The following is a 17,694-nucleotide window of genomic DNA, read 5'->3' on the forward strand; positions in this document are numbered from 1 at the left end:
TGATACCCCCATCAAAGCTAGAAGCTTGGATTTCAACATGCATTCAAGTCCTTCAAAAACATAAAACCTTTGGAAATTGTACCGTTATTAAAGGACCAATTTAACCAAAAACTAAAACTGATGGTTGAGGTCTAAGAATATGTTTTATTATTATTATTATTATTATTATTATTATTATTATTATTATTATTATTATTATTATTATTATTATCTATCAACTATACATATACATAATACATGTATGTAATGTGACTACTTCCAAGTTGTCAACAACATTATTTGGTTCTCGGTCTACAGAAAAGTTTGTCTTATCGCGCAACATAATTGTCTATAAGAATGCATACCATAGCTAGCATGCTTCAAGTACTACTGATCCAAATGAAGAAGACGATAGGATATAGCATTATAGCTATAGCAGAATAATGCAAAAAAAAAAAAAAAAAAAAGACTAATTTGACAACAACATTAAAACGTGCAGCATATATACATGTTTTTTTTGGGCATCGAAATAAATTATAAACGGCATACATACTTGGGAATAATGTTTGTACAAAAACTAATGTACACTATACATTCAAGAAAAAGAAGCTGAAGCTCCATATATCTTCTTTTACTGTTCGATCGAAGAGCGACGACATACCTGAGTGAAGTTATGATTCTTGAACGATGAAACAATCTTCGCTCTTCGTCCTCGTAATATTAAGCTTCATTTCTCCTAGAAAACAAAATATATACATGTATATGCACAAGTTTTAGGCTCTAGCAAACTCTATTAAATATTTTTATTTCATTGGCACTTGGGAAAAAATAAAAATATACACCATTGCATGCTGTATAGATTCATGCAAATGCATTTAATGTGTGACCCAAAATTCTTAATGGACCGCAAACTTTATATAAATGGCTAGAAAATATTGTGGAAAAAAAAAAAAAAGTGGGCCAAAATTAGATTATAGTATGAGCTAACACAATGATTGTTTATCCTTTATTAGAAGAAGACCCAGTAGGATCCTCTTACTTAGGTTGAAGTCAAGCATCTGAATCAATCAATTGCTTTAAAGCAATGTGAGACAAATTAATACTAAAAAAGTTTAATTTAAATGTAAGTGCTACGATCTCATTTTGGCTGTTTGACACAATCATTGAGCGTGCTCAAATCAGAGACATTGTGGTTAATTAATTAGGCAATAAAGTATTCCAACTCTTAAATTTATATTTATTTTATAGCTTTGGATAATATTGTATTTTGGCAAAATTTTGTATGAGGTGGTTTCACAATAACCAAGTATGTTACGGAGTAGTTTTAATTAGAGTCGATTGTTTTCATGCATGTAAGGGCGTTACTTTTGGGAGAATTTCTAAATTATTCACAATATGTAAGAACCAATGTAGTCATGTGAAGTCTTGTTTGATATTTCACAGTGAATTTTAGAAAAGCATCATATATAATTTCTATTAATAGAGATTTAAATAGTCAATGATGTATATTGACAAATGTGTACAATTAAAACAAGAACATAAAATATAAACGTCGATCTAGAGTATTTTTTCAAGTAGCATTTTAATGTTTAGCAATAAATTAGTATAAGATGTTGTAACCTAAAACTTGATCTTTAAAACATAATGGCTAAGTTTGACAAGCATGCTTGATTGCTAGGCTATTTCCATCAAAGCTGAGTTCCAATTTCGCTATTTTTTGGGTTTTCCCTTGTTTTACACTCACTTGTGGAATAAGGAAAAGAAAGAAAGTAAGCTAGCTATATTTTATGTCCTTTCGTTTCACGCATACAGGAGTGAGATATATTAATTTGGAAAAGCAAAAAACAAGGGCATGATCAAGTCACCAATAGACTATGTACTATGCATATAATAAAATACCATCACCTTTCTAGTGTGTATCCATCGGTCCATCCTACATGCATGTGTATACTCTCTGAATTAAATTCTCCACCTTACGTCTTTGCACATGAGCACTATGAAGGATAGAATATATGATAATATGAACGGGTGTTAAATTACATACACTCGGTTGTTGTCTCAGTCGATATCTCAGAGTTGTCATAACCTTCGTACCACTTTAGCAAATCAAAAGGTCAATATAACTCCAGCAGATAAAATCAAGGAGAGTTGAGAGATCGGATAGTTTAATTTTAAAAAAAATTGTAAAAGAATTTGTAGTATATTATTTATTAGAAAATAGTAAACCTAATAGAAAAAAAATCCGGCCTTAATAATTTATTATCCATAACAACTAGCTAGCAAAATCCTTGATAACCACCAATAGAGCTAATTGCCTAATTTATAATTTTTTTTTGGGATTACTTCAAGAATTTATTTCATTCAAATTTAACAGCTAAAAATAAAAATAGTTAGTTAAGTGGATAAATATGTATCATGAAAAGAACATAATTATTACACTGGAAACTATTAGGACCCCCAAATCAAATGGTCATAAAAAAAGAAAAGTATTAACCTAAACACACTAATAAGTATGCTATAGCTATAGGAGGCCATATATATTACTTGTATATTATAACGGGGTTAGAAAGTTAAGGAGCCTCATTATGTTAAAAAAAAAATGAGTGTAAAAGATTAATTAGGAGTTACTTCAAGTTTTAATTTAGAATGCAATTGTTTGCAGACTAAGAAAGATAATATCATTTGATTTTTCTCATGTGTAGCAGCACCTCCATGTGAATGCCTGAAACATCTTCATTTTTATGTCCTTCAAAGCTTTCTAATTACATGGGTCCGTCCTATTTTATACAATTCGATTTTATCCACTTGGCACTTAGTAAAGTCCCAAAGAATCACATACATACTCTTTTTTGATATAGATAGTATTACATAGTATCTGTAGTAAAGACTAAAGAGTAAATCATACACTTTTATAATTGAACACTTCATTGAAGGATTAATAATAAAATTGAAGACTTCAATTGTTTAGGGACAGGCTTATATGAATACGGCACACTAACTAAAGTTGATTTTATTGCGGTAATTTGTCATACGTTATATTGTTGAGGAGTGACTTGTTTAATTACTAAAGTTGATTGTTTAAAAATGAATTTTTCTTACATATTTCATCAGCATGATAAAATAATAGAGTAATCAAATGTCTATGAAATTATACTTTTAAACTCATATACACACAACAAACTAATTAGACAGAAATAATACTAGCTGATACAAATGATTATGGTATGCACATTTTTCGATCCGTCTTAGAATATAGATACAACCTCTTAAGTTTCAACTGTCAAAGAAGTACGAAGTATATACATTCATTCGTACTTCGTATGTTGATAACAAATTGATGTACGAAAAAAACAAGCTAAGTGAAATACCAAATGATTTTATGTATGAAGAATTATAAATGGAAACATTATAATTGAAGATGGGATGTAACATATCAGGCCGTCATGATTTGCCTGAGAGTGAGTGATCAAATAATGTCGGACATTATTTAAATTAAAAAAAAAAAAAAAATTACTTTGAAGATATTATAGAAATAAATAGTAAGTTGATAGACTAACAGGACACATTTACTACAGTTTATGCTTGAGGCGCAGTCATTAACCCCGACATTTTTCCCCACTTTTTGTTTCTTTACTTGACTTTGTCATCAAGTTTTACAAGTTAAAGTGTACAACAACGGATTAACATTTTAAATAAGTTAACAACTAATCTATTCTCACCTAATTTGACTCAACCTCACACTCTCAAAAGACCTAAATAAGCCTTTGGCTTATATAACAGAGATTGATTACAAGTAGTCTAACAAACGCTCCCTTAGTATTGCAAAAAAAATTCAATTAATACAATTTAATAGAAAGATTTAACTCTTAAGCCTGTAAGGTAGTTTTTGTACATTTCTCAAATGTAGGACAACTCATTAGTAGACATTATAAAGTTTCAATTTAATAGCATTCATGTTGGCGTCTTTCAATTCTACGTCTAGAAATACAAGTATGATTTGGGTGGCTCAATTGTTACAAATACAAGTATTGTTGAGAACAGTCTAGAAGAGAAGCAGGCCACGTCAGCAGAGTAAAGAAATTCTGTTATAACAAACTGTGCCAGCTCATCAGTTTGTTATAACCAATTAGTTGAAGTAATTAATGCTATTTACTTCCTTGTATAAATACTCAGCTGTAATCATTTATTTCATTATTCTAAATACACAAAAAATTACTTCTCTCAAACACTTTCTGTTTCCGTCTGAACCTGACTTTCCCAAGAATTCGGACCTGAGATTCTGATACTCCTATCGGCAAGCTGAGAACCTACACAATGAGAAGAAGTTAGCTAACCCCGGGGTAGACCGGGGATAACCACTCCGATGACAAAGTCAGAAAGTGCTTAAGAGAGATAGATAAGTAAGAGAGAGAAGGTAGAGAGAGAAAGAGAGATAGATAAGTAAGAGAGAGAAGGTAGAGAGAGAAAGAGAGAATATGTAATTAATGCCCCCATTAATGAGGTCTTACCTACTATTTATAATGACCTACCTTGACAGGTGGCTCTCATCCATGCAGTACCTTCTGTGCCAAGTGTCGAGCTTCTGCTGCCACGTGCTGAATTCCGACAAGCCGACATGTCTTCCTTCTGAGACATATCGGCATCCTCTCACAATTGTTCAGGGTTTGGTCACGTGCTTTCACAAGATATCGGTCACACCCAGATATCATCCCATATAGTTAGCCCCCCAAGTGAGGACGCATGATCAAGCGTCATCGTTCTCAGTTAACGTAGGCAACAACTTAACCTAACTAGACAAACTTTGGGTTCCACTTCTCATTCCTCAAATTTCACCTTATGTTGGAAATTTCATGTGACAACATTAATTGTATTCTGTCACGCACTGTACGTTAACAAAACTTTATTATTGACCTTGCCGTTGCCGCAGTTTGTTATACCCGCTTGACTTATACTCAGACACATTATCAGACGAAGCCTGAGAATATCTCAGAGACTCACATCTTTTGCTGAGAAGATTTGCTTCTATATTCTTTTAAGCTCTATATTCTTTTGCTGAGAAGATTTATTCTTATTTATTACTTTTATTACTATTTTATTATTTTATTTTTGTAAGAAGACAATCTTTGTACTATTGTCCTGTACTGTATCCATTTGCATTATTATTATTGGCTTTTAACCGTTCTTTCCCCCCCAAGTGACCTTGTATGCCGGTAGCAGACAAGGTCTACTTGTTATGAAATATGTGGGAGCAAAAAACCCCGTTTTCCCCCCCAAGTGACCTTGTATGCCGATAGCAGACAAGGTCTACTTGTTATGAAATATGTGGGAGCAAAAAACCCCGTTTTTCCCCCCCAAGTGACCTTGTATGCCGATAGCAGACAAGGTCTACTTGTTATAAAATATGTGGGAGCGAAAAACCCCGTTTTTCCCCCCCAAGTGACCTTGTATGCCGATAGCAGACAAGGTCTACTTGTTATAAAATATGTGGGAGCGAAAAACCCCGTTTTTCCCCCCCAAGTGACCTTGTATGCCGATAGCAGACAAGGTCTACTTGTTATGAAATATGTGGGAGCGAAAAACCCCGTTTTCCCCCCCAAGTGACCTTGTATGTCGATAGCAGACAAGGTCTACTTGTTATGAAATATGTGGGAGCGAAAAACCTCGTTTTTCCCCCCAAGTGACCTTGTATGCCGATAGCAGACAAGGTCTACTTGTTATGAAATATGTGGGAGCGAAAAACCCCGTTTTTCCCCCCAAGTGACCTTGTATGTCGATAGCAGACAAGGTCCACGTATTACAATATGGAAGCGTAACCGTTTTTTTTTAAAAAGCGGGAAAATTAATACACATGTCGTAAATCCTACCGTCATTTTTTGAAATTGATTGTCGATTTAGGGCCGTTGGATTTCTGAACCGCCTTTCACCTCAACTGACTCTTCAGTTTTTCCTTTTAGATCAAAAATTCCACCATTTTTCATTTCACTTTTCATCTTTCCAAAGCTTTTCCTCCGTCTCAGTTGTTCTTCAAGAAAGAGTTTACTTTTCTGACTCTTCCCGATTTCGGTCTACGCTTCCTAGTATATTCGGCGTGCTTTTCTTCTTCGTCACTTCTCAGTTTAAGTTCATCGTATCAGCGACTTTTGTCGAAGGTATTGTTGTTCCTTAACCCCTTGATTTTGCATGTTTGTTTTATTTTCTCATTTTTGAATTAAATGTCTGAAGATAGTGTCGAAGAGAATTTCCCTAACCTTAGTACTGCTAGACGTCGTTTAATTAGGCAATCCCTAGGCAAAGAAACTGGCAGTAACCAGGGTAATTCATCTTCCCTTTCTGATAATATTGATTACCCATTTGAGACGTTATCTTCTGAAGAAGAGAAACGCGCTTTTATGATACATAAGACTATTGCTCACCGTGAAAGTGCTTTCCACCCTACTAACCCTGATATCCCTGCCGATACCGAAATTCTTAACGTTGAGCCTGTTAGTGTTCGTTATCACTTACGCAGCTTTGCTGGGAAACGCTATTTTAATCAATACGGCACTAACGTTGGCAATATAGGTATAAACACCATGCCAAGGGTACAGAGAACCAGTTATCAGCCTCGTGCTGCTGCCCGTGAAGCTGCTGAGGCCGCTAAAGAAGCTAAGGCGGCTGAGGCCGCTAAGGCAGCAGAATCCAGCAAAAGACCTGGGCAAGGTCAGGTTGTAAGTTCTTCGGAAGAAGAACCAGTGGCTGATATCCCTGCGAACCCTCAGGAGGGTCCGTCATCCCCAGTTCATGATTCAGCCGTCAACTCGGTTTTAGGAGATGACGAAACTCAAGAAGACAGTATCAACAATGAGAGTAGGGATGACATTGTTGACTTGACGGCAGAGGTTATCCAGGAAGAGAATCTGGACGAGGGCTATAACTCCGAGACTGACGGAGCTGAATTCCGACAACCTACTACCCTTGCCAGAGATGGAAAAGTGGCCAAGGCGAAAATAAGTGATGATTTTAGGAAAACGGCAATTGAAAAAGATTACTGCCGCCGTGCTAAGAAATTCTTCAACTTACCTGACGGGTATGAGCTGTCAGTTCCCCCTTCTGGAGCCTCGGTATTAGATTGTCCAGCAGGCTCCGTGGCCGTTTATATGAAGCATCTAGACTTCGGCCTTCGCTTTCCCTACACCCCTTTGTGGCAAAAATCTTAAAAGCCTGGAATGTCTGTTTAGTTCAGGTTACTCCTCCTACCATACGGGCCGTTATTGCCACCGTCTGGGTCATGCTATATCGAAACTATCCCCTAACCCTTAACGTTTTTAGACGACTGATTACTTTGAAGAGAGATGGTCAGTCAGATGGGTGGTGGTCCTTGTACACCCAACCTCGCAAATATACCGTCCACCCCAAATTGACAAGTTGTAAGGGCTGGCAAATGAGGTTCTTTTTCATGTCGGTTCCTGAGGAATTTCCTCTAAGAAGAACCTTTTACCAGCCTCATCCCCGTTTTGATTCAATCCCCGAGAGGGATCTTGGTAAGCACGAAGAGAGAGCCGTCAATCATTTTGACGTCTCAGAATTTGATGAAGGTGACGGCAAGGTTCGTATAGTTCCTAAGGTGTGGGTGCCGAATGTGAGTTACATTCTGGGCAACGCGCCGTTATCTCGTGTCGGTCTCTGTTGGACTGACAGTTATGGTACTGTTTATTTTATTGAATTTCTCTTCCTTCTTTTTCTTTCTCTTTTTTTTTTATCTGTATCTAATTGATTGTACTTACATTCCTTATTCTCAGGTATTGACAAGTTGGACAATAAGCAACTCGGCTTATCTTCCGACGGGAAAAGAGTTGTCAGACGTTGCCCTAAAGCTTCAAGCCCCTATGACACTCTTGCTACCGTTTGCGGCCGCGCTCCAACTATCAGTGCCAAGAGAAGAGCTGAGATCATGGCTGATGACAGCGCCAAGAGGAGGAAGACGACATCTCTGGCCAATCGGCGAGGTGGAATTGTGATCTCCAGCCCTAGACAACCTGAAGGGCGTGGTGGGAAGAAGAAGGACCAATCGGAGTCCGAGAAGACTCCACCCACCAACAAAGCTAAGAGCCCTGAGGCTATTGTGAAGAAGGTTATTCAGGGTGTTGAGATCGAAGATCTCACTTCTGCCGAATCCCCTCGTCAACCTCAGGCGACCACCACAATTGCTCCTACTACGGTTGGGTCAGACTCCAGCATTCCGGCCCTGACTTATCGGTCCAATCAATGGATTGAACGAGTCTCTGGAAGATTTCCAGATGAAGTGTTGAAGGGGTTCGCGATCCCTGCTGGCCATTCCGGAGACCGTTGGCAACCTGATATGGATGTCGGCCGGAATGAATCTATGATTACCGATGACCCAGCGCAAGGTGGGAATCTCGGTTACCGACTTCTGAGCAACCTTACTCTGCCGATGGACAGACCTGCTGGCCCAATCGGCCCCCTTGCTGCTACTCATATGCATAACATGATGAAGGTACCTCATATGCCCCCAATCGGCCCCCTTACTGCTACGCATATCAAGTTTTATGTTTGTTTTTTTTTTTTTTTTTTTTTTTAAATATATTTTATGCTTTGTTCTCATCTTTGTGATGTACTTATCCTGTTCGTTTAACTCTTAACTTTTATTTACTTATATATTTTTTTTTTAGGCCGTCATGTCTGGTACTGAGCTGGTTGAGATGTACCGTTACTATCAGGAGAAACATCATCAGGCCTCTTCCAGCCAAAGTGCCATGCAGGAAATCATCAGCAATGCTGAAAGAGCCTTGGATGATTTGAAGAAAATAAAGGAAAAAGATGACAGGGAGATGGCGGAGCTGAAGATTAAGGCGGAGAGGGTCGCAAGTCTCGAGCTAGAGGTGCAGAGTCTGAAGACTCAGATCACCGAGAAGAATAAGGCCATTGAGCGCCTTCCCTCGGTTGAAAGAGATCTCAGCGATGCCAGAGCTGAAATAAAAAACCTTGAGGAGAAGGTTGTGCAAATGGAAGCCGATAAGCCTGGGATTCGTCAGAGAGCCGTGGGGCGTTATTTAACTTTAGATGAGTTCTGCTCCAAGCTCCAAGATCGTTTCGATGGAGGTTGGACTGCTGCTCAGAGATGTGTGGCTCAAGCCGCCGGTTGGAGGAAGGAAGACTGGGAAAAAGTTGAAAAAGCTTTCAATGAGGAGGCTTACAAGACCCCTTCTGGCTTCGAGACACAGCAATTCTCTGAAGAGGACTTGTATAATTTGGCGCCCAGTGCTGATGACGGCCCTCGAGATCCCAGCATTTTAAACTCCCCGGTGCCTGAGAATGCACAAACCTGAAGGGGCGGGCAGTCATCACCGACATCTTCCTGTGGGTCTTGTATTATTGGGCCTTATCAGCTGTGACTCTTTTTTATTTGTCTTTTGTATGTGTTTAACACTTATTTTGACAATGCTGTTTCATCGGCATATACCCCTTTTTTATGGTGATGCCTGTCGATTGTCAACTTTACTTGTTGTGTAAACTTATTTTTATTTTTGTTGTTTACTGTCTGCATATTTTTGCACCCCTTATCGTAACTGTGTTATCTTTGCTTATCACTTTCTAATTTGCTTGTTTTAACAACGAATTTAATAACTATATTGCCTTGCAAATTTTAACATATAAAAGATAATTTGCAAAAAACAAAGGTTTACCTGATGATTTGTCTGATATTCGACAACTTTCAACAATCGTCAACTTTTGAAGATCTTTTGAAGATATCAGGTCATTACCTGATGACTTAAAAAATTATATTTTAAAAACTACCAATGTACTATGAATATCACAAATATCATACCATTCCTTACTTCCCCCAGTGTACGTAGTGCGTGTTAGAGCTATGTACACTGAGTAGTAATCATTCGTTGTTGGTTCAGATTATAACATCGGTCACCTACTGCTTTGCTGTTTCAGCTAGTTAGGTACCCTCTCGGCGATCACTTTCTGAGCTACGCCTCATATCGGCGTATACTCGAAATGATGTGGCCGGTATTATATTTTGAACCAGCAACCTTGCGAGTTAACGTATACAACTGATCAGGTTGTATATCTATTAACTTCACGGAAGCGGTTTTGAGCTGTCCGTCCCACTTAACGATGTTCTGTTAAATGGAGGATGCCTATTCCAACACACGTTGTCTGAATTCCTCTTCATTCATCACTGATACCCTTCTTGATATCAGCTTCACATAAAAATTGTACATTACACATAGTATTTCTTCAATACAGCTGAGTTCCATACATTTTTTAGGAGTGTCCCATCCAAAGTTTCCAGATAAGACGACCCTTGGATGACGACATCTCTAACCCGATAAGGCCCTTCCCAACTTGCAGTCAGCTTTCCATCTTCCTTTCCCTTACCGGTTGCTGCTGTTCTTCGTAGTACCAGATCACCCTTACTTAACGGCCGATGAGATACTCTTCTGTTGTAGGCTCTTGACATTCTTTCCTTAAATGCAGCTGACTTAACTGTTGCTTTTTCTCTTAGTTCTGGCAAAAAATCTAACTGTTGTCGTAGGAGTAAGTCATTTTGGTCCTCACAGTAATGCTGAATCCTAAATGTCGGCAACCCAACTTCTGCTGGTATAACTGCCTCTGTTCCAAAAACTAGAGTATATGGTGATTCACCTGTGGCTTCTCTTACTGTTGTCCTGTTTGCCCACAATATCTCTGGTATCAAATCTGCCCACAAACCCTTCGCATCTTCAATCTTCTTTTTAATTGCCGTTACTATTTGCTTATTTGCTGCTTCTGCTTGGCCGTTAGACTGTGGATGGCATACTGCTGCATATGCAAATTTCACCTTGTACATCGTTAAGAGATCTTTGACTGGTTTACAATCAAATTGGGTTCCATGGTCAAAAACCATTGCCATTGGTAGCCCAAACCTTGTGAAGATGCATTTCCATATAAACTTCTTCACTTCCGATGCTATTATCTTCGCCACCGGTTCTGCCTCAATCCACTTTGTGAAGTAGTCAATCCCCACTATCAGAAATTTTCTTCCACTCGTGGTCGATGGGAACGGGCCTACTATATCCATTCCCCATTGGGCGAAAGGGATTGGATTTAATATCGGAGTCAAGTCATTAGAGGGCAAGTTGATAACTGGGGCAAACTTTTGACACTTCTCACATTTTTTAACGTAAGCAATTGCATCTGCATTCATTGTCGGCCAGTAATACCCCCTTCTCATTGCTTCTCTGGACAGGGCTCTTGCTCCGAGATGGTTGCCACAGCTTCCCTCATGCAATTCTTCTATCAATCTTGCTGACTCGAAATCCGTTATACATCTTTGCAACGGTAGTGAAAACCCCCTTTTGTATAACTGGCCTTGGTACATGACGAACCATACACTATCCTTTCGCAATCTTTTCAACTCCCCCTTATTTGTCGGCCCTACACTATGAACGATGTATGCCAGTATTTTATCATACCACTGATTCCCAATATCAACGCACAATACCTCTGCTGACATCTCATCTATACTTCTCTGCTTTAAAACCTCCACCATGACTGTTCTTTCCAAGTCGTTGAAACTTGAACTTGCCAATCTTGCCAGCGCATCTGCTTGAGCATTTTTCAATCTCGGAACTAATTTGATCTCAAAGTATTGCAGCTGAGCTGCTAACTGCTTCATCTTCTCCAAATATTTCACCATCGCCGGCTCTCGGGTTTCATACTCCCCACTGAATTGACTTGATACCAGCTTAGAGTCAGTTGTTAAAACTAGCCGTTTTGCCTCTGCTGCTATTGACAACCGCATCCCGGCTACTGCTGCTTCGTATTCGGCTTCATTATTTGTTGCCTTGAACTTAAACTTCATGGCATATTCAAACATTTTCTCATCCGGAGCCGTTATCACAATTTCAGCCCCTGCCCCCGTTGTCGTAGCTGATCCATCAACTGATACCTGTCATGTTCCCAATTCTTCCTCTTCATCGGTGTATGCGGTTTCAACAATGAAATCCGATAATGCTTGTGCCTTAATTGATGTTCTAGGTTTGTAGCTTATTTCATACTCCGATAACTCAACTGCCCATGCCAGTAATCTACCAGATGTATCCATTTTATGCAGTGACTTCTGTAAGGGGTAGTTGGTCAGCACCTCTATTGGATGTGCATCGAAGTAAGGCCTCAACTTTCTAGCTGCCACTACTACTGCTAACGCCATTTTCTCTATTACCGGGCACCTGCGCTCTGCCGCATTCAGTACATGACTGACAAAATATATCGGCTGCTGTTGTTTCTTCCTTTCTACTAACAAAACGGCTGCCACCGTTTTAGGCGATGCCGAGATATATAACTGCAAAACTTCTCCTCTCTCGGGCCTGGCAATTGTGGGAAGAGATCTTAGGTGATCTCTTACTACTTCCAGGGCATCACTTTGCTCCTTTTCCCACTCGAATGCCTTATTCTTTCTTAATACCATAAAAAACGGAAGTGCCTTATCAGCTGACTTGCTGATAAATCTGGTTAACCCTGCCATCCTGCCAGTCAGTCTCTGTATATCACGAATGGTTTTTGGTTGTTTTATTTGAAGTACCGCATTCACCTTATCCGGATTCGCATCTATTCCCCGTTCACTGACCATGAAGCCTAAAAACTTCCCTGATCTAACTCCAAACACGCACTTCTCTGGGTTTAACTTCATTTGATATTTCCTTAAAGTCTCAAATGTTTCTCTCAGATCTGCTATATGGTCTCCTTTTTCCTTACTCTTCACTATCGTATCATCCACATACACCTCAACATTCCGTCCTTTCTGCTTCTCAAAAATCTTGTCCACTAACTTCTGATAGGTTGCCCCGGCATTTTTCAGCCCAAACGACATTGCCTTATAACAATATACACCAACATCTGTTATAAAAGCTGTAGACACCCATTTTTGTCTCCCCAAAACCAAACCCAGTGATGAATGCCTTGCACGTTGTGTTATTATCGAATTAGGTGAAAGTGATTGGAAAGCCAAGTGTTGCGGTTTAGTTTTAATTAAATTCTTTTCTCTCTGTTTTTGAAAATGACTTTATTTATTTGAAAACGTCCAATTCAGTTTATTTTGGTCCATGATAAGGGTCCAATAATGGTGTAGATGGATGGGGCTCGAAGAGACCTTTCCAACGATATATTATAAGCCCAATTCCGATGAATATTGAGGAAGTTAGGCCAAAATACTAAACTGGGCCCGTTTATTTTATTTTAATACGGCCCAATGATCTAGAGGAGGGCCCAATATTAATTATTATGCCTAAAATTATTAGGATTAATTATAGTTTTCTAGAAATTTCTAGAAAGTTCCTTTTAATTCTAATATTGTTAGATTTAATAATTAATTATCTTTAAAAGATTTTTATTTGGAATAAAATATTGTTTTGTTATCTTAAAAATATATATTTTATCTTCTGTACGGATTCCGTAGATCAAGTTGATTAAAGATCGGATTCCGCGTGAAGAAAAACGCGCTAATACAGGTTGTCGCCAAACGACAAGTCTGTCGCCGCGCGACAGACCCTGTCGCCTCGCGACAGACATTGTCGCGTCGCGACAGAGTTGATTCCTGGCGACAGCGTGGAGTTTTATTCCTTATCAAATTCCTCGATTTTCCGGACTATTTTCATTATAAATAGCGTCCGAATTCCTGTTTTCAGAAGGATCAACTCTTCATCAACTTTCAGAATCATCAATTCTTATTAACTCTTCCTTAATTCTCTCTTCTCTCTCTTGAGCAATACATGCTTTCTTTCTCTCTCTTTTTCTAAACTAGCTTTTTACATACAATATTCCGCATTCACTAGACTTAGAGTCATCTAGCCAAGTTCGAAGTTGCCTTCGCCCTAGACGTGCAAGGTTTGATATTTTCTGAGGGTTTGGTCCAAAACTAGTCTAAACTTTATTTAATTTGATTTCAATTTAATTCTTTAATTGTTCTTTATTGATTTTCATTGAAGTTACTAACTTATGTATTTTGTTATTAGAAAGAGGTACGAGGCTTCAAAGTATGTAATCTTATTACTCTCTTTCAATGTAGAAAGCATGTTTATTATTGATTAATTCCTAGTATCATGTTAGGATGTTATTTTATGATTTCTAGTATCATGTTTAGGGTGCCTTTAATTCTTTCTAATATCATGTTAGTGCCATGTTAGGTTTAAAGCTTTGATCTTTATTGTTTAGTGACATGCTAGGGTTTGTTATTAACCTTGTTAGTATCATGCCTAGGATCTTGCTATTATTATTGAGCTTTATTATGCCTTATCATGCTATTATCATTATTATTTATTTATTTGTTATTATTATGTTGCTTGATATTATTATATTGTTATTGCTTGATTACACCTTTTATGATTGTTAAAGGGAATTTGTACTTGAAATCACGCTTAATAAGATAATTAATAATTTGGTTTAGGCTAATGTGATTTTAAGTCAAGTGATCGCCAATAATAGATTTGTTTGTGCATTAATCTCAACCAACGTAGATAAACAGGTTAGGTTCAATATAATGTTTGTATGTTATTCAAAAAGCGCACATGAATACGAGTAGAACAAAGTAGAGGCCTATTTTATAGGGCGGGTCCTTTCTTTTGTAGATTGGATTCGTACCCTCATCCCCGGACCCTGTTTGGTTCAAGACCTTATGGAGTAGTTGATGGTCCTTTTGGATTGTCTTTTGGGTTTACAAGTTCCTAAAACTTGTTGGCGACTCTTTTTGCTCTTTGTCTTTCCCTTTGGAACGCCACCGTACTTTAGTGTATGATCACAGTGGGGTTCAAGTTTGGGGTTATCATAATGCTTGAAATATTCCCTACAAAAGCCGTTTTATTCCTATCAGCCTTATGCATGCTGACTTGGTGATATCCTGAAAACGCATCCAGAAAACTAAGCATGGCATGACCAGAGGTTGAGTCTACCGGCCTGTCTATCCGGGGTAATGGGTAGCAATCCTTAGGGCAAGCCTTATTGAGATCTGTAAAATCCACACACATTCGCCACTTCCCTGTCGGCTTTCTCACCATTACTACATTCGCCAACCACTCTGGATATGTGCAAGGCTCAATGAACCCTGCCGCTAAAAGCTTATTTACCTCAGCCTGAATTGCTTCTATTTTCTCAGTTGAGAAATTGCGTTTCTTTTGCCTTATCGGTCTGAATTTTCTGTCAACATTCAACTTATGCTCCATCACCTCTGGATGTATTCCCGGCATCTCACTTGCTGAGAACGCAAAGACGTCTGCGTTTTCACGCAACAAGCTTATCAGATTACACCTCGTATCCACATCCATATCAGCCCCAACCTTCACTGTTCTACTCGGGTCACCCGGTTGCAATTCAATTTGGACAATTTCTCCCCCTGGTAACGACCTTGACGTTTCCTCAGGCCTTGCATCAAAGTTTGTCATGGTTAAATCCTGAACTGTCGGCTCACCTTGCCTTATCGGATTACATGGTACCGTAACGTTACCAACCGGATTCTTCAAAGCTGTCACATAGCAGGCTTTTGACATAACCTGACCACCATATACCTTCTCTACAGCTCCCAAATTCGATACATAGGCTATTGCCAGATGGTAAGTTGATACAACAGCCTGCATATCGTGTATTATCGGTCTGCCGATAATTGCGTTGTAAGCCGACTTAACATCCACCACCAGAAACTCTGCCATCACATCTCTTGCTTGTGGCCCATCACCCATCCTTACTGGTAACACAATACTCCCTTCTGGCCTTACAGTCGACCCATTAAACCCGATTACAGGATATGATACCGGCTTCAGGTATTGCCTTCCTATATTCATCTCATTAAAAGCTTGCATAAACAATACATTTGCTGAACTTCCTCCATCCACCAGCACTCTTTTGATGTCAGCCCCATTTATCTTGGTTATCAGGACCAACAGATCATCGTGCGGGAACACTACACCCCGTGCATCTTCTTCCGTAAACACTACCTGGGGAATTGACGCCGGCCTAGGACGGTTGTCTACGTCCAAAGCACAAACTAGATGACGGTGCTCCGCCAAATGTTTCTTTGCCCCACTAATTGTCCCTCCATGAATTGGTCCTCCCGTTATCACATCTACCCTTCCAGTAGATAACGGTGGTATTCCTGCATCCCCTTGTCGGACTATTCTTCCTTGTGTCCTTTCAGGTCTTGTTTCTATCCGTTGCCTCTCAACTGCTTGTGCCGGTTGCTGATCCCTACCTGCATTCAACCGATACTGTGTTAAGTGCCCTTTCCTGATCAATTCCTCAATGTTGTCCTTCAATTGTGTACACTCCTCCGTATAGTGTCCCACATCCCTATGGAACATACAATACTTCTTCACATCCCTTGGCCTTGCCTTCATGGTAGTCGGCCTTGACCAATCTTCTCTGTTCTGGTTTACTGAGTAAATTGCTGCCCTTGGTGTATTCAGGGGAGTGTAGGTGCTATATCTCATTGGCAGCCTTGTCGGCCTGGTATCTTGCCGGCTTCCTCCTCCCCTTCCCGAGGCAGGAGCTCTCGGCCTACTTCCTCCAGACAATGTCCCTTCACATTGACTTTGCCCCTTTCTGGCAATGACATGTCTGCTACTTGTCTTCATTAATTCTTCACTCTTTATGTAATCATGAGCTTTGCTAAACGCCGCTGCTAATGTCGGCAGGTTTTTCCTTGTCAGGTACCGTTTAAATTCAGAATCAACCAATCCATTCATTAAAGCCATCACAGCTATTTCCTGTTGCAGTTTTGGAATGGTGTTTGCCTCATTGTTAAATCGCCTGATATAATCCCTCAAAGATTCATCCGATTTCTGCTCCACGGCCATCAATTCTCCAGAGGTTCTCTGCCTCACGCTGTTACTGACATACTGACCCACAAACATCTCGGTCAATCTTTCAAAACTATCTACTGACCCAACTTCAAGGTTGTTAAACCAATCGGCTGCAGCCCCAATCAAAGCAGTCGGGAAGACTTTACACCAGACTGCGTCCGAGTTGGTGTACAGCATCATGTGCCCCTCATAGGACGTTATGAATCTTGCGGGATCCCCTCTTCCATCATACCTACAAGTCGGAATTTTCACCTTTTCCATTGGCTGATCCAAGATATGCTGGGCAAATGGGGACGCTCTTAAATGCACCACTGTTCGCACTGCCTGCCCCTCTACTTGCGAACTTCTCTGCTGCTGAGTTCTGGTACTCACAGTGCGACTTGAGGATTGTTCATCCCGCCGTGATGTTGTATGCGATCTTATCGGCGACTCATGTCGGGGTCTCCTCGGCGAGTTCATCAACTGATTGTGTTGCTCCTCCTGGTTGCGGGGCGGTGTTTCTCTATCGGCCTGAGCGGCCCCCCTTTCAGCCTGTGCCGCCTCAGCTTCCTTTCTCTTCCTACTCATTGCACTCATCACCCTTGCGGCCGTTTCCAGTTCATCTGGAGTGAATGCTGCCATAGGATCCTCTGCTTCCTCTCCTCCTGTAAGGGGAGTTATCGGCATATGAAACTGATTACCCCTTAGGGTATGGGTTTCATCCACTATTTCTACCTGTGGTTGTTCTACTGGTATTCCATTGTTTCCGGCCATGATTATCGTTGTTGTATGTATGTTTTAAGTGAGGTTCTTAGGCGACAGAAGTGATCAATGCCCCTCCTTCTAGCGCCAAATTGTTTCCGTCTGAACCTGACTTTCCCAAGAATTCGGACCTGAG

The 17,694-nt window shown here is 39.7% G+C and overlaps 1 protein-coding gene across 1 annotated transcript; it reads right to left on the reverse strand.

Annotated features, from left to right (window-relative positions):
- Positions 1 to 10,210: 10,210 nt before the first annotated feature.
- Positions 10,211 to 11,833, reverse strand: LOC145567021 (uncharacterized). Its single transcript, XM_081626252.1, has 2 exons — positions 10,818 to 11,833; positions 10,211 to 10,658 (listed from the first exon to the last, which is right to left on the reverse strand). Exons 1-2 carry the CDS (start codon positions 11,831 to 11,833, stop codon positions 10,211 to 10,213), a joined length of 1,464 nt encoding a protein of 487 aa, XP_081482378.1.
- Positions 11,834 to 17,694: the final 5,861 nt, after the last annotated feature.

This window comes from Chenopodium album, chromosome 11 (assembly GCF_948465745.1).
Source record: "Chenopodium album chromosome 11, dcCheAlbu1.1, whole genome shotgun sequence".
Taxonomy (NCBI): Eukaryota; Viridiplantae; Streptophyta; class Magnoliopsida; order Caryophyllales; family Amaranthaceae; genus Chenopodium; species Chenopodium album.